The sequence below is a fragment of the Gadus macrocephalus genome, chromosome 18 (genome assembly GCF_031168955.1).
Source record: "Gadus macrocephalus chromosome 18, ASM3116895v1".
NCBI classification, from domain to species: Eukaryota; Metazoa; Chordata; class Actinopteri; order Gadiformes; family Gadidae; genus Gadus; species Gadus macrocephalus.
Window position 1 is genome coordinate 11,003,786 of NC_082399.1, and position 18,057 is coordinate 11,021,842.

An 18,057-nucleotide genomic window follows, 5' to 3' on the forward strand; every position below is an offset into this window, starting at 1 on the left:
CCCCCTTTTTTTAACACACGAGAAGAGCTTTTAAACTATTGGTTGCGTTGCACTTCCTGCGCGCAACACCGGCAACAAGCGCATCGTCGGTAGAAAGAAGAAAATTATATATATTTGACCAAAACACACTCCCACCACAATGCGTACAATCCATTTCCTTTAAAACACGGAATGCACCAGATATCAGTCAGCACCTGCAGCTCCGTGGGCCGATTCAGCCTAAAAAACAATCTCCCATTTGGCCATTGGCCACCGATATACCTTCTTTATTACAGGGATATAACTATTTGCTAAAGAAGATGGGTTGCCTGACTAGTAAACATGTCCGATATAACTCAAACTATTCAACATTTCCACAACAACAATGCATAAATCAGTGCTATGTGTGTATGAAACCAGCGTGTGATTGTTTTATTGCAGCCCTCAAGGAAAGAGGGTTTTTTATTATAGTTATAAGCCAATGTGAAACAGGACAGGTAGGCCAGGTGTACGTGGTCCTATTTATTGTTATACATGTTGTATTCAGGTACAATTCAGGTACAGTAGAGCGTCAGAAATCAGCGACGCCTCTACGTTCTAAAACGTGCCTCCAGGCGGCTGAATGAGACTCAGAAAGAATGACTTCTGGTTTCGCACTAAAGTTGATCTTTGTCAATGGTCCACATTCGCAATAGGTAGGCTAGATGCGGCCTGCTGATCACGGAATACATTTTGCTTTCATAAAATAATATTGATTATAATAATGAAAAAAAAGTATTATTTAGAAATTCCAAGTTGGCTAATTTCCATCACGTTGAAACGCCTTCAAACTCTTGTGAAGCATTCGCTTTCCTTTCGACCAATTACAGTGCCCTCATGTCTTTCCGCATCTGTGATCATACCAGTCCGCATCTCTTTCATGAAAATCGGCCCAATTACAGCTTTGATCTGTTAATCAGGAAGACCAATCGCACTGAGCAGTATGACGTCAAAGCCTCCGTCATAAATGCCCCTCCCCCCCCCCCCCCTCCCCTGCCCCTCCCATATATCAGTCTGTATCAGACCTACTGTGACCTATACTGCCGATTGATGTACCCCACTCCGAACCTCAGCAGTAGGCCATCCCAGCGCTCTGACACCCGGTTCGATGGGCCATAATGACCTCTCCTTCTTCCCCAGGGATGTTGACACCATCCACACACTGAAACCCAACACGGCCGGCCACATGGCCATGGATAGGGCCAAGCAATCTGGGGAAAGGGGGTGGAATGACTTGAGGGGGAGGGAGGGAGGATCGGGAGACGTGTGTACAAGCCACCCTGCTGTGTCTAGCAGGACTGTCGTGCAAATATCAGCGGGGCACCAATCAAAACTGTTGTCATAGTAATACTAATGTCCTGCATGTTTGGGTCACTGAGGCCCCCTCCACACGGAGCCGATTTTTGGGTGAACCGCAGTCTTGTGCGTTTCGGCCGACCATCCAGACGGAGCCGGCGAATCCGGTGCCCGAAACCGCACATTTCTGAAACCACCCTCGGAGGTGGTTTCAAATCTATCCGGACCTATGCGGTTTCGTGTTAGATTTCGTGTGGACCCCTGAAACGCAAACGATGACGTCATTATCCCCCCACCAGCTGGGGGACGTCCGAGTTGCGTTGAATTTATTATTTATTATTTTATTTGTATTCTTTTTGTAGCTTTAAATAAAACCCCCTTGATAAATTTAATTACTAACTGTACATAAGGACTGTAAAAGTACTTCTGTTCAATTTTAAAGGTTGAATCTCCTCGTGACTGAATGTTTACAGCGCGCAGGCTGTATGCGCGCAGGCTTGATGCGCTCCACTTCTTTCTGTGGAGAACCAGCGCCTTGAATATTTACTACAGCGTTTCTACAGCTCGTTGCGGTTTCGCCATGACTCCGTCTTTACGGAGATATTCCTGAACCGCATTAAACGAAACCGGATCGTTTTTGCCCGATTAGAGAAAGAGGCATGGTGGTCACTGGTCACCGTTCTTTACGTCTTTATAAGCGAGGAATACAATTGATTATGATTACATGTTACTACATTCCCCTCTGTCATGTGCTCCCATTAAATAATGGGGGCCGACCCTGGTTTAAAGAAAAAAAAACTCTAGTCTATGCTCAAGAGGATCAATCGTTTTTGCTTTTCAATGCATTTCAGTACAATAATACCTCAGTAAGTGCTACTTCAGGCCACCAAGTCCATCAATAGAGCACGGACAGCGGCACGATTCAATGTTCAAAGCGGCACTTCTCGCGGAACATGGCGAGAACCTCTGTTCACTGGTGTAGGATTTAAAAACATAGTTTCCTCCATGTTCACATTGTGTTGTCTTTGTCTTGTCTGCTTTGTATGAACAGTTGAGGTTATCTGCTGTATCCCAGGGTCTGTCTGGCCTCACCACACTGACTCTCACCACAAAGCTGCTTCTTTGTGCCCACATTCTGCCCAACTATTTCAATTGAGGATGACTGAATGGAAGACATAGAGAAAGAAAAGAGTTGGGATTATAAGCCAGTCGTGACATGTTCAGTGTTTAAAGCGTACGTGTCTCCCAGGGCGAGCAAGAGTATCATAACAGAACATCGGAGTTCCACTGCAAAGTTGTGTTCCCCCCTCCCCCAAACTTCTAAAGATGTACCCGCTATTATCCAATTTAACTAAGCCCAGAAAGATATCCCTAACTCACGTGCATTGTGAGAAACATACTCAACCAAACATTGTTCTGTTTAGTTATTTGCGCTGTTAATTACAATGATCAGAGGGTTATTTTCCTGCAGAGAGTGAGAACAACTCACTAGAGTGTCTCACTCATTCAGTGTCTACCTGGGGGCCAATTTGTCCAGGTTATTCATCCCTCATGTCCCCCCTACCCTTTCTCCCCCCCCCCCCCCGTGTAAGGCAACCAAGAGAAGGCTCTTTTTGTTCTCTAGTGGTGCCGGGAGGAAGGGCCGGACATCAGCTGTTCACCCATTGGCTCTTCCAGGCCCCTGACCCTGAGCTATTTCAGGAATGTCTCGCCCTCCTTCAGCACACTCGCGACCTGGCAGGTTGGCAGGTTGGGACAGGATCCGATGCTGGAGTAGTGAGCCGTTCAGGACCAGGAATATAGGGGGGGATTCGGAAAGGCTTTGCAACTAACGACCCCTGCGAAACACTTCTCGACCTACATCTGAATCAGGCCCTGCCTGTCGTAACAGCATAAAGCCCGGTCGGTAGGGAGACTCAAGCTGATTCTGGTGGGTCAAAGTCTGTTAAAGCGCCTCTGAGATTTAGACTGCGAATTGCCCTCACACAGCACCCATTGTTTTGATCAGGGTTTAGGTGCTACGGTTAGCGGTTAGCTAGTTTGTGTCTGACTGCCATGGCTGCAGGCTAGGAAAGCCAGCCATTTTATTTGACGGGGACTTCCCCAACCTCCCGCAAGGTGCAGTTCAGCCCAGCTGTTGGAGGGTTTGAAAGATGCTTCGCATTCACAGTCGATCTCGTCCCCCCTATCCAACAAACTGCCTGCTAAATAGTCGAAAAATGTCAATTAAACGCAACCTAATTATTTTAAACTCTAATGAGATAGAAAATAGATCAGTAGGCTGTACGAAAAATGACCTTCAAATCCATAGTCAGTGTGATAATTCAATCTCAGACAGATGTTTGTCTATGTACATCCCCAATTTATTTTGATCAGAGAACATTCAAAATTCTGTGTTACAAAATTGTAGGGCAAAGATATGTGTCAAATGTTTTGCGGGGGTGTATAGTCCCATGCCTGTGAGGAGATCATGTAAAGGTATAAAGGCTGGCTTCGCTCCAACATTCCCAAGCCTTTCAGCATGCTATCAAAGAGCAGATGTCACACAACAATGACTTGATGATAACAATCAGGTACCATCACTTACCTTGTGTTTGATGTGAAAGCCAGTAGCCCTCTATTCCTTATTGAGAGGAGAGTGAGCCACAAGCCAATGGCAACTTACATTTAGTCATTTAAAAGAACATGTAGGCCTACTGTGTACTTAGTTTCAGGACCATTTGTCTTTTATAGTCAGTAAGTAGTTAGTAGTTAGTTAGTTTTGTTAGACTGTTGTATTTATTTAAGTTGTATTTATTAAGACTCTCTTTCCACTCTTTTTAATAAACTCTGAAAATACTTCTCAAAGTTTTTCATAAATATGGAGCCCGCTCAAGTGAGACCGACTCATTGTACGGGTGGAGCAAAAAGCCTATCAAAGTTTAACTTTGAACCGGAAATTGTTTCCCCCTGCTTTAAAGTCATGGGATTGAAATGCTAAGAATTCGACTGAACGGTTTGTGTTGAGTCGCTGGTGCTAATCTGTTGTGTTGTACAGGAAATGAATGACAACCTCTCCTGCAATGTTAAAAATGGTTGGAGGTCCTCCCCAGCTGACGCCCCAAGGGGCGCACCTTCCTGCAGGAGCAACCTGCTGAATGCCGTCTCTGTCCATTCTTTTGTGGACTTGTACAAACACAGTAAACATCATCAGCTGGTGCCTTGTGTTACCCAGAGCCCATCTTCCTCCTAAGCTGAAGCAAGACTCACAAACCATCGTCCTGAGCGTTAAAAGACCAGACCTTTTAACACCCACCAGTTCTGCTTGGAAAGAGTAGCACAAAATACTCTGGAAGTGGTTCATATCTGTAACCAGAGGCGGCATTACCTATTGAACTATGTAGTGATATGATGAGGAAGAATCAGCACATCACACAAGGCCAAAGTCGTAACCAATGTATTCATACTGGTTTTCGCAGCAGCGGTTATAAGACAAAGCCATGTGTGCTAGGCCTAAAAAAAAAAATTGTTTGGTTCCGGTTTCCGACCGACCCTGTCAATTTATGTGCGACCCAAATTATTTTATGAGCTTCAAAAAAAAAAAAAAAAAAAAAAGTTTTTTTATTTTTTTTTATGCAAACTATAATCACGTTTTGGTACAGCACTATGGCGACACATTAGTGCCATAATTCACTAATGTGATAAAAGATGCATTCGGGCGTATTATATTATTCCACACGCGTAGATATTAACTGCGAGCGCGCAAATGATCTCTGCGCACGCGCAAATTACCTCTGCACGCGCAAAACAGCCTCTCGTGCGCGCAAATGACCTCAGCGCGCGCAAAACAGCCTCTCGCGCGTAACAGCCTCTTGCGAAAGATGTTTTTACGCTCGCTAGAATTTAATTTTGGCACTATGGGGGAGGGAACCAAGGCAGGGCGGGCTTTCCTATGATTGGCCGTTTCTGAAGCGCGATATTTGATTGACAGCCCTCCTCAGCCTTCCTCTCATTCAATTCTGAATTGTACAGTAAATGGCTGAAACGATAGTAACGTATTGTAACTCTAGATTCTATGAGTATAGGCGCAGCCTTTTAAGGCTATCGCTATTGGGTTATCCCTAGGCGTGAGCCGTAGCACTGAAAAATGTGTAATCCCCGACCACCAACAGCGTGCGCGTGCGGTGTGCCTCAACGACGTCCGCATTTCGCAGATATAGTCGGGCGCCGGCAGACGTTCTGCTCCCAATAAACAGCTTTTCTTCAGCTATTTAAAGGACAATGAGGCCGACACTTAAAAGGCTGCGCCTATACTCATAGAATCTGGAGTTACAATACGTAACTATCGTTTCAGCCATTTACTGTACAATTCAGAATTGAATGAGAGGAGGGCTGAGGAGGGCTGTCAATCAAATATCGCGCTTCAGAAACGGCCAATCATAGGAAAGCCCGCCCTGCCTTGGTTCCCTCCCCCATAGTGCCAAAATTAAATTTGAGCGAGCGTAAAAACATCTTTCGCGAGAGGCTGTTACGCGCGAGAGGCTGTTTTGCGCCTGCTGAGGTAATTTGCGCGCGCGAGAGGCTGTTTTGCGCGCGCAGAGGTAATTTGCGCACGCGCAGAGATCATTTGCGCGCTCGCAGTTAATATCTACGCGTGGGGAATAATATAATACGCCCGAATGCATCTTTTATCACATTAGTGAATTATGGCACTAATGTGTCGCCATACAGCACCTCTTCATTATGTACAAGGATGAGCGAATTTTCTCGTTTTTAAATGAAAACAACCTACCTATCATTCGCTGCCGCTGGAAAAAATAAAATAAAAAAATAAAATAAATTCCCTACCTACCCATGACCTCAACTGACAACCAACAGGAACCAAATTTTTTTTTTTTTAGGCCTTATCTGACTTCCAGATGAACCCCTGCCAAAGGAAGTCCAAAGTTGATCAGGGACATGCATTACTTGGAAACATGCTAACACTGCTTAAACTTGTCCGCACCCACCTTGTCCACCTCTGCCTCATCCACGTCTAAAATGAGTATAAAGTTGAAGGGGGACAACTGCACGTACCACACACACAGTAGTAACGTGTGCAATAGGGGTTGGGATCATTTTAGAATAGGTCTGTTGTAAATTCCTCTCCTTTACGGCTCTATGTGGCGTTGTCCCTTGGGGGTGTGTTGACCCCCTAGGGCTCGAGATAGGACCCCTGGGACCAGTCTGTAGTGTTTGACTCCCAGTCGAAAGGCAGCCTACCTGTAGGTGTCCTTGAGCAGTAGGCCCGACTCACGAGTGCTTTTCAATGATGCATTACTAAATGACAACATTGTAGATGGAAACCTGTGTTGTACACTGAACTTTGTGTAGCTTTGTATCTGCTCGTGTTTAAAGCATTCAGGTCCATTATATTGAATGGTTGAACTTAATAACCTGCTTGTGTGGATGCGTGTGGATGATACGCATGTTCTTTGTCTATGACTCATTCCTGGCGAGCATGCTGTTTTTTTTTCGTGTTTTTAAGTCCACATGAATGTATGCTCACGTGGTAGACACAGGTCCGTCGGCTATACAGACTGTCTTTCCCGCTTTGCTAAATTATTAAGTCTGTTCACCCCTGTGCATACATCTCTGCCAGTGGGGGAAGCCATGGAAGGAAACATCTCACCTGTCCTCACCAGCCTGAGTCGCCCATTATGTCGGATGAAAAGGGATTTTCATCGGATGTTTGAGATGCTTATTGCGACGATAACGGGGGGACATCCCATGACCCATGTTTGACTGGTCACACGGGGCTAAATGAGTTTACTCCCTCATGACGTTTGCTGTTCACAGATGGTGTCCTCCACACAGGATGTGGATCCAGTTGACATATGACACATACATGTGTGTTTGTGTGTCTGTGTGTGAGTGTGGGTGTGTGTGTGTGTGTGTGTGTGTGTGTGTGTACATTTGACTCATAATGGTGAACTTGAATCTCCTAAGCTTGTTTCATGCCGTGCCTTTGATGCTCCCGATATCGAAAGCAGCACACAAAATTGAAATATCAACATTCACAAAGTTTCATATCCTGTAGAACTGAAATCTCTCCCCCCCTCACAGTCATCCTTTAACCCCCCCACCATAACTCTAATTTCTCCTCTATATGGTCTGTCTGCCTGTCTGTATGTCTTCCTGTCTTTATAAGAAGACCGACGCAGTGTTCTCACCATATGGAAAGCAGAAGTGGTAAAGGTGCCAAACTCCACTTATCATTCTCTTCATTCAGAAGCAGAAGTCAAATTCAAATGTGTTTTCAGTGATAATTCATTATCAGGTTTAAATTCAATGTTATATTAATCCCAGCTGCGGGTCTTTGTCTTATGGTTATTGAAAATCTGTTCCTCATTCCTAAAAATTTTAATTGTTTTATTTACTAATGATCCAGTTGCCGGGATTTACTGCTTATATAGCCTGCCGCTACATTAAATAGTTTGTGTTTTTGGTAAATTTGATGGTTTGTGATATTTCAATAAATATAACATCAATAAAAAAATATTTCTTTGACTGCATCTTAAGATTTTAGAGGGCAAACCTTTTCTTTGGTGACAGGAAATGGGATTGTCCTTAAAAAGGCCCTTTTGTACCAAACAGGTGTGGCGAGTCAGTGGAGGCTGGGGTGGAGGGGGGGCAAATAAGACCACCATGACCCCACAAGCAGCAGGTGGTTCAACCACAAGAGAACCGTCACAATGTTTGCCTTGTGGGGACTCATCCGCTTGTTATGTACGCGTGCATTGCCAGCACACACACACACACACACACACACACACACACACACACACACACACACACACACACACACACACACACACACACACACACACACACACACACACACACACACACACACACACACAGACACACACACACACACACACTGGAAGGTGACTGTATGAACAGCTACATGAGGGCACAATGAACAGTCTGATAGCGATGTGTATGCTCACCGGTCCCACCCACTGGTGCAGTGTATGCTCCATTGAGCTAGTAGCAGTCTGGGTCAATACAGGCGAGGAGGCCGTACAAAGGGCCTGCAATGGGCAAATACACCAAGGTGGGGAGTGGGAGGGTGGAGAGATATAGATTCATTATGAAAGAACAGATGAATAGATGACTGAATGTAAAGATGGACATAATAACTGATGAGGTACCCGCTTGGCACTGGTTGCACTTCTAGCCATCTCTGAAAGGAGGGTCCCAAGGATTGGTCCACCCAGAGGCCTGGGGGTGGGGGGGGGGGGGGGGGGGGTACACTCACCCGGGTTAACCCTCCTTTCCCACTGGGCTTTGGGCTGTTTTCTTTCCTGGCCCTTCTGAGAGCTTAGGCTTATGGGTGTCCTGTATGGGGGGGGGTCCCCTAGAGAATAGTTGTGACAAAGGGCTATACTATACTAATGGGCTGTTCATCTCTAGTTTCAAGCCTATACTACTACTCAACCACTTCATCGAACATTTTTAGCAGGGATCGCTCTATAAATGTGCATCTGACTTGAAATGACTCATTTGACTTTACTTCATATTAAGACATTTAGACACAATAGATGTTTGTGTCTGTGTGTGCGCGTGCGTGCGTGTGCGCACATGCGTGCTTGTGTGTGTATGTGTGCGTGCGTGTGTGTGTTTCCCATCGGCAGTGCAGGGCTCTCACTGCTGTTCTGTTTGTCTCGTCCTGCAGAACAGCCTCTCCTCCCCAGCCTCACACACCCAGAGTCATACAGGGTCTTTCAGCATTGTCATTACAGCCTGACAGAAGCATAAACAGGCCTCTGCCATCACCCTTCCCCCTCCCCCATCTCCACTCTCCCTCTCTCTCTCTCTCAAACTAATGCCTAATAATCTGATCTGCAGATCGAGTCACTCCATTCAGTTCTGCGTCTCTTCTCGTCGCTTCCCAGATCTAATCGGGCCCAGGTCGTCCTTCCTGGAAATCGATCGGGCTCCACGCTCAGACGCGTAATTGGTTCATAACGTACTGAGGAAATATCCTGCGTTGCTGTTGACATGGTTATCATGCTTTGTTTTGTGTACGAAATAGCTGTTTTGAGGCTAATGCTCATGCTTTTGTTTACATGCACCGACAAAGTAATGAACTCGACGGTGCTGCCGTAGTGGTATTGCAGTCCCTACCGATGGAATTAAAGTGGTAACGCTTCCCTCTCCCGAGGCCCAGCCACGGGGTAATTATCCCACCCCTCGAGCTACGAGATGCAGGTTTATAAAGTTGTAAATTATTGTTCTTTGTACAGGAAGCCACACCTTACAACAAACAGCGTGCCCAGAGTCTTACCTGGATCGGTGACCAATAGGGTGGGTGTAGCTGACATAGGCCCGTACCTGTTCCAGCATATAGAAGAACTTATTTTTTATCAAGAACACTCATAGCAAGTTCTCTCTCTTCCCCATCTCTCGTCTTGAAGGCTCTCCTTTTTTCTCATTGGCTTTTTTCCGATTACTCGGCTGCTTCTCCTGCTGTGTTTTCGCGGTAAATATTGTGACATAATTACAGCTGTATGCAGTTCAAACAGTGCTTGTGAAGCCGTTCCTCCGCCGAGAGAAAGCTTTGTCTGACCTTGCAGAACGTCTCGCCACACAAACGCTGCCAGTCGACCCCTTAAATCCCCAAATCAGACAAACAAAAACAACAAGCTAGGTCGAAGAGAACCGTGTGTGTTTAAAAAAAGCGTATCTTCAAACCGATATTTTTTGCTTTTCGGTTTGCTTCAGTATAATACGATAATGACGATCCTATCCCGCCGTGTACGTCACGCTTCTCTTCTCTGGGATTTGCTTTCCTTTTTACCAATGCCAAGCCGGGCTCACCAGGACTAGGTGTGTTACCATCACGGAGGTTTGGTTCAGCCCATCAATTCACGTGCTCCAGAGACTCTGGCTTTTGGGCGAATTTCAACATGCCCCTCGTGCCTGGAATGCAGCTGCTGCTTGCCACCCACTCCCAGACCCCCCCCCCCCCCTCTCCCAGCCTCCCCCGCTCTGAAACCTCCCCCCACCAGTGCTTTTATGAGGAGGTGATGAGCAGAAGCGCAGGAGGAGGTGGTGGTGGTGGTGGTGGTGGTGGTGGTGGTGGTGGTGGACGTGATGGAGCGTGTGTCTATGTGTGAACAGGACATAGCTCAGTGGTCAGAAGGGGTTTTCTGGCGCAGGGCCTTGGAGCTGTCTATCAGACTTGGGTTCACCACTTCCCTGTGTCCGCCATGCTGGAAGTACACTCCAACATGAAGCCGTTGAGTGTGTACTGTGATCCCAAAGAAAGGGTGCGTTATTTGGTTCTGAACTGTCGTGCAACACAGAAAAAAACAGCTCTACAGAGAATTATCAAGTGTCATGTAATAATATTTTAATTAAAATGACAGTTATGAGTTATTTAATTTCCCCTATTTCAGTTCATATTTTCAGATAGAGCTAAATGCCATGACTACACATATACTCTTTCTCCTGTGAACTTTTTGTCTTATAAATATATGTATCTAACTAACTTATAACCTGTGAACTTTTTGTCTTGTAATCATATGTATCTAACTAACTTATAACGTTCAACACACAACCAGCTCTTTCAGAAGAGTTGTTACCCTTACTTGATCATTTTCCTTCTTTGTGCTGAAGAGCGAAGACAGGTAGGAAAGGCATGGTGAACCAAACCAGTGCTCGATAGCCTGATAAAACGTCTAAGGCGACCTACTCAAGGTTTCCTAAAATTGTGATAAGTTTCAGACACAGAGCGACACATTGGCTCAGTATCTGGTGAGTGATAAAGACCTGGGCTTTTTGTATCGTTTTATTAACTGTCTGACTGTTAGTGCAAGGTCTGTGGCAGTTGGCTGTGTTTTAACTGTCTGTCCCCATTTCTAGCTTGAATGCTATCTAGATTGCTCTGTCTGTGTGTGTCTCACTCCCTCTCTCTCTCTCTCTCTCTCTCTCTCTCTCTCTCTCTCTCTCTCTCTCTCTCTCTCTCTCTCTCTCTCTCTCTCGCTCGCTCGCTCGCTCGCTCTTTCTCTCTCGCTCTCTTTATCCAGCTCTCCCTTCATATAATTAGTCACCATCCCACGCTTTGAGTTTTATTTATTTTTTATCAGATAACAGATTCTCTCCCTCTCTCACTCCCTCTCTCTCTCACTCCCTCTCTCTCTCACTCCCTCTCTCTTTTTCTCCCTCTCTATCTCTCTCCCTCTCTCTCTCTCTCTCTCTCTCTCTCTCTCTCTCTCTCTCTCTCTCTCTCTCTCTCTCTCTCTCTCTCTCTCTCTCTCTCTCTCTCTCTCTCTCTCTCTTCATCCCTGTCTCCCTTCACATTATTAGTAACTCCTCCTTGTGCTTCTTGGTCAATCTGGAGTAGCTTCCATGGTACCTGTTTGATGGGCCTGCCAATTATCCATAGCTATGACTTGAGGTTTACAATCTTGCTTCATGTCAGCAACTTTAACATCAACACACTGCCATTTCCTGACTGACACAGACATTATAGGCAAACACAGAGCCTTTGGGGAAATCCGTACTCTTAACATACCTCTCAGTGCCTCTCTACTCTGCGTCTGTGGAAGCTCCCCTCTGCATTTCTCAGCCAACGTTTTTTGTTTTTTGTACGAAGGCTCAGTCTGCAAGTGAAAGGTTGTGTCATCTCTTTCTCTGCTTGTCATCACGTTGTCACGGTAATTGATGGATGGCTGATAACGTCCAATGGACAGCGAGGACGGTATAGCTAATCAGCCCTCTATGTTTTTAAGATTATGCAGGTTTAAGGTAAAGGTCATCTTTCTATGTTTGTCCGACAAGGAGATGCTCATAGAATAATACTTAGGGACAACCTTGCTTCCTGCAAGGAACATTATCCTGTGCAAGTCACCCCTGGATGTATTTGGCCTACGCTTAACATGAAACTAGTTGCTGGTCATGTGGATTCCATTGGATGTTTTGGCTACACCTAGCACATAACTACCTAGATACTGCTCCTGTGAGTTCCCTTGCGTTTGTCTGGCTTCTGTAACTGTGTCAAAATATAAAAAAAGAGATAGACAAGAGAAGAAGAAAAATCCTCCCACGGTGTTCGCTGAACTCAAGTTAGAAACCTTCTCACCCGAGGTCAACAATTGGTAATTGGTTAATCGGATGTCGCTTCCGCGGTAAGGTTTGAACACACATGGCTAAATATTAGCAGAGAGTTAGCCAGTGATTTCCTTGTCTTGTTGGATGTTCAGGTTGAATGTACACACTGACACTACCAGTACCAGCCTTATGTGCGTTGATTGTGAAGAAACACAGCAGTTAGTGTGAGTGTGGCAGAGCCTTGTACACACTCTCCTACCGTCTGGTTACTTGTAAATATACATTTATCAGGCCGCCTTAACCTTGGAATTAACCTTTTGTATGTTCTCCAGAATCTCTCCGCCTAGCTTGGAGCGGGAAATGAAACATTCACTGGGTTGGTCAAGGGCTTGGTTTCTGATTCATTCCACTGTCAACAGTATTAATCAATCCTACCCTGAATGTGTTCCGTAATGATTCACCTCCGGTCTCTGGCATCAAGTTGAAACAATTCAGTCTTGGCTCACAAAGGATTTTGAGGCATTTTTGAACGATTAACTGACCTCACAAGTAGCCTGTGTTTGTTCCTCTTCAAGGTTGCTCCTGACCGTTTTCTAGTTGTTTTATCTGCACTTATCAGCGAGTGCTTCTGAAGGGAGTGAGAAAGAGGTTTGGCTCCCAGAACCGCCTTGTTGTAGGGAGTATAAGGCCAGGATAGTCTTTGTGGTTAGTGAGGGTATTTGACGAAAGACTCTGGGTTTGAATGCCAAAGTGAGGCACCCCCTACCTGCTGGTTAATGACACGTGTCTGAATTCACTGTGTGTCGTTTTGAATAAAGGTGTCTGCTATGATTAAATGACAAAAGGCAAACAGGAATATGAAAACCGTTAACGGAATCCCTGCTTTGTACGGCTTTAAGCTATGTTGAATGAAAGAAATAAAAAAATACATATATAATACATATATTGAAGTAAGTGCTGAGATTCTTCTTATTTTAAAACTCCAGTAATAAACAGATTGTTCAATGGTTGGTTTTCTGTTGCTATGCATGTCTTATACTTACAGATTGCACTTTAAACAGATACCAGGATGACAGAGGCAACACAAACTGGGCAAGTGCAAACAAACAAACCTCAACAACACAGCCGAGTTAACACAACGCGCACATCAATCACTCAGGGCCCGTCTGCACCTCTCGCCTACAAAGTGGCTTCCATAAATCTTTTGTTGACAGTTACTACCCCCCCCCCCCCCACTCCTTACAGACCCCGTAGGAAACCCCTAATCCACCCCTCTTCAAAGTCCTCTGGCAGGCTAAAATGGTGCTGATGTGGGGGTCTACCCAGGACCCAAACCATAGGGTTCACCACGAAGACCACTGGTGTGTGTGTGTGTGTGTGTGTGTGTGTGTGTGTGTGTGCGTGTGCGCGCGTGCGTGTGTGTGTGTGTGTGTGTGTGTGCGCACGCGGTTGGGTGGGTGGGGGGGTGGGTGGGCGCGTGTATGTTTGCATGACTGAGTTGCCAATGGCGTGTCACTGGGTTGTGAAGCTCATCCAGGCAGTAACCATCCCACGCTCTGAGATTTAGCTTTTTTTAATCAGATAACTGGTCGTGTGTGTGTGTGTGTGTGTATGCGCACGTGTGTGTGTGGTTGTGTTTCTCTGTGTGTTTGCAAGCATTTGTGTGTGTGAGTGTTTTAATCAGATAACTGGTCACTGGTGTGTGTGTGTGTGTGTGTGTGTGTGTGTGTGTGTGTGTGTGTGTGTGTGTGTGTGTGTGTGTGTGTGTGTGTGTGTGTGTGTAATGTATGTATGCGCACGTGTGTGTGTGGTTGTGTTTCTCTGTGTGTTTGCAAGCATTTGTGTGTGTGAGTGGTTGTGTGAGTGTGTGTGCGTGTGTGTGTGTGTGTGTGTGTGTGTGTGTGTGTGTGTGTGTGTGTGTGTGTGTGTGTGTGTGTGTGTGTGTGTGTGTGTGTGTGTGTGTGTGTGTTTATGTTTGTGTTTGTCTGTATTATCTCGATTTGATGTACCGAGGCATTTAGTGTACACTCTGACGCAAGAATTTAACCTGATTTGGTTTGAAAGGTGAAAAGGCAATTAAAAAGAAAAACGTAGTAAACAGTTTACCATATATTTAATGTGTAAACCTCTTAAAAGCCTAGGTTCTGTGTTTAGACTAGCTGGATCACTTGAAACCTTATCTAGTCGCCTCCCCTACAGCATATTTTTGACTGTAGTCTGTCAGCTGTGTAGGCTATGTTCTTCCGGGAGCAGAATGTGATTTAATCTGATAATATTGCTTTCTTCCTCTACGTCTGTTGCGCTCTCTGTCTATGTCTCTCTCCTAATCTATCTTTGTCTCTCTGTCTTGTTGTTTGTCTGTGTGTGTGTGTGTGTGTGTGTGTGTGTGTGTGTGTGTGTGTGTGTGTGTGTGTGTGTGTGTGTGTGTGTGTGTGTTCGATCCATTCAGGCTCCTCGTGGGAGCCCCCAAGGAGAAGGCTGAAAACCTGAAGAACGTCAATGAAACGGGCGCTGTCTACTTCTGTCCCATTACCACGGTGACGACCGACTGTTCCCGGGTGGATTTCAACTCGAGTACACAGACACCATTAGAAAAGGGTACAGCCGGCTCAAGTTATAAGTGTTGGATTAACATAAATCTATGTAAATTTTAGCAATTTAAGTTAACATTTACATTTACGGCATTTAGCAGAAGCTTTATCGAAAGCAACTTACATTCATACACACATTCACAGACCGACGGCAGAGTCAACCATGCAACGTGACAGCCCGCTCGTCGGGAGTATTTAGGGTTAGGGGTCTTGCTCAGGGACACCTCGACACTGAGAACTAGCAACCTTCTGGTTACAAGTCAACCCGCTCTTCCTCCTGAGCTAAACTGAGCTTTCAGTCACATTAAGGCCCAATCCCAAGCCCAAGGCCCAATGCCATTTCCTTACCCCTTCCCCTTACCCCTTCAAAACAAGGGGGAGGGGTAAGGGGAAGGGGTAAGGGGTAGAAATGGGATTGGGCCTAAAATCACCTTCTGCTTTGTGTTATTCAAACTTTTTAATTTTCCTAATTTTTCCTTGAATGGTTGTTGTTCCTTGACTCACACAATTGACTAAACTTGACTAGACTATAATCATATTGGTCGCCAACAAAAGAAACAACATTTTTCAAATTTTTGGCCAAGAAAATACAATTTGATGAAACAAAAACAGAATATTCTTAAAGCACCCAAGGCCGATAATTACTAGTTATTAGTGCATAGATTCACCCCTGCAGCACCCAGGGCCAGAACGGCCCCATGATACAGAAAGGTAGAACGAGGCTATTTGGTAATCACGTTTGATGTTGGAGTCATGTGGCTCATTATCCTCGTCAGGACTTGAACCAGGTGGAGCCAATCTCCCCTGATAACACCAGCTCCTAACTCATGAAGAATGCGCCGCCTTTCTCTATTCGCTCACCACTTTGGCCATGCCTCTACATGGTGTCTATGATGATGTGTTTCTGTGCATCCCCTGTTTTATGGCTATCATTGAATCATAATCTAGCCTGTTGTTTTGGTTAACCCCGTGTCTTAGTCTAACAGCTTGTCATATGTGTGATTTGGTCCATTCTGTGATTTAGTCTAATCTGTGATTAAATCTAATTTGTGCAATAGTCTAATCTGTGAATAAATCAAATCTGTGATTTAGTCTAATCTGTGATTTAGTCTACCGAGGGACATAGTCTCACCTGTTAGTTTGTGTAAAATGTGATTCAGTCTTATCTGTGATTTAGTCTAAATCCTAGTTTAGGATTTAGACTCTCAGTGACAAAGTCTAACCTGTGACGTACTCTAATCTGTGACTAAATCTACTGAGGACATACTCGCATTTGACCAACTGCTTACTCTAACTCGTGACCTAGCCTAACCTGTGACCTTTGACCTTTTGACAGATGATCAGTCAGAGATGGTGGAGGGCATGTGGCTGGGGGTGACCGTGGCCAGCCAGAAAGACCTCCCCGATGGCCGCATGCTGGTGAGGGAACAAACTCTGTCCTTTCCATCCGCCGCCTTTAGCTGTCCCACAGGCCTACGTTATTCCATGTGGGAGAAACGTTCTGACTTGCGATTGAACCCCGCGCTCCAAGGCATGCGGCCATCGATACGTCAAGTTGTACCCGGGAGGGAGCGAGAAGCAGCGGCGCATGGTGGGCAAGTGCTACGTGAGGGGCAACAACCTGACCTACGACCCCAACGACCTGTGGCAGAATAACCAATACGAGTTCTGCAACCCCGCCTTCGACAAGGATCTGGAGGGCATGTGCAACTTGGGCATCTCCGGGGGCATCACGGGCACCGACGTCTACATTGGCTCGCCCGGGAGCTTCAACTGGCAAGGTGAGCCCCCCCCCCCCCCCCCCCCTTCTCCTAATCCCCCTCCTTCCTGTCTTTCCTCAACCCACCTCATGGGACTCCAGATGTTTGGGTGGCTGGGCATGAGGAGAGACGCTGTAGGAGAGGGAGTAAGGCTGTTCTGCACCGAGGAGATAGTCGTCCAGATAGTCATCCGCTGTTGGTCCAGTTCTTCAGCTGACATTTTGTGTAAAAATTGAATTGAGATTAGTTTGTATTGTGTTTCTCTTGCAAATTCGGCAATGCAAAGTGCATTGGAGAGACACAACACATTAAGTGAGCCGTAAATAAATAACGAAAATGTAACTTTACAAAAACGGTTAAACCAAATGGGTTAAGGTAAAAACTAGTTGTGGTTTATTGTTCTGTGGTAATGAGCTCCTGCCCAGTGCATTATAGGTGCCTATTATTAACGAAACGTGGTTAATTAAGAGTGAAATAAAATAGAATAGATAACATAATTTAAACTGCTTTGGAAACTTGGCTATTCTACGATTTAAGGTTTTTCTGCATGAAATTTCCACGACTAAAGCCAGGCAGCAATGAGTATGATTTGAACTCAGATATAATAGGCAGGTTTTGAGCGGACACGGATTGGGCCCTTTTCTTTTTTCTTTGAGACTGCAATCTGGTGTGAGTCTGGCAGTGGGATTAATCCACGTCTTGGAGCGTGTGGTTCGTTGTCACAACATTTCCCTGGTGGTCTGCAGGAAACGTTCACATCACGTGGAGAAATCCAGACCCCAATAGCGCCTGGGACTCCGACGACAAGCAATTTGGTCAGAAAAAGACCTACAACAACTACATGGGTAGGTCACCCCCACACTTTGACTATAGATATGTTCCGGTATTTATAAACCATGGAATGACTTTGGGATTATTTTGTCATGATATCAACTGTGGCCGTTTTCACATTCAAATTACCGGTAATTTGTTTTCTATTCAATAAAGCCATTTTGATGTTCCTCTAACTGGTTCTTACTGGCTGTGAACCACAGGTTACTCGGTCCTCCAAGACAAGAAGCTTCTGAGTCGTGACGACTACACCTTGGTGACGGGGTCTCCGAGGGACGAGTCCAAGGGCTCGGTGACACTGGCCTCGACCAACAACAAAATCCTGCCGCAGCTTCTGGTCATCCCCGGGCAGCAAGTGGGCTCGTACTTCGGGAACAGCTTGGCCATCACAGACCTCAACAACGACGAGTAGGTCGAGTAGTAGTAGCCCTTTCAGACCGAGTTACTTTGATTCAAAGGGGTTTGGCCCTCGATATATTAAT

The 18,057-nt window shown here is 45.6% G+C and overlaps 1 protein-coding gene across 1 annotated transcript in view; it reads left to right on the forward strand.

Moving 5' to 3' along the window:
* The window catches only part of itga3b (integrin, alpha 3b), a 34,048-nt gene that overhangs the window by 478 nt on the left and 15,513 nt on the right, over window positions 1-18,057 (forward strand). The window contains exons 2-6 of the mRNA XM_060037779.1: window positions 14,843-14,991; window positions 16,321-16,403; window positions 16,516-16,765; window positions 17,491-17,589; window positions 17,779-17,983. Coding sequence (XP_059893762.1) covers window positions 14,843-14,991; window positions 16,321-16,403; window positions 16,516-16,765; window positions 17,491-17,589; window positions 17,779-17,983 — 786 coding nt within the window. The remainder of the gene's footprint in view (window positions 1-14,842; window positions 14,992-16,320; window positions 16,404-16,515; window positions 16,766-17,490; window positions 17,590-17,778; window positions 17,984-18,057) is intronic.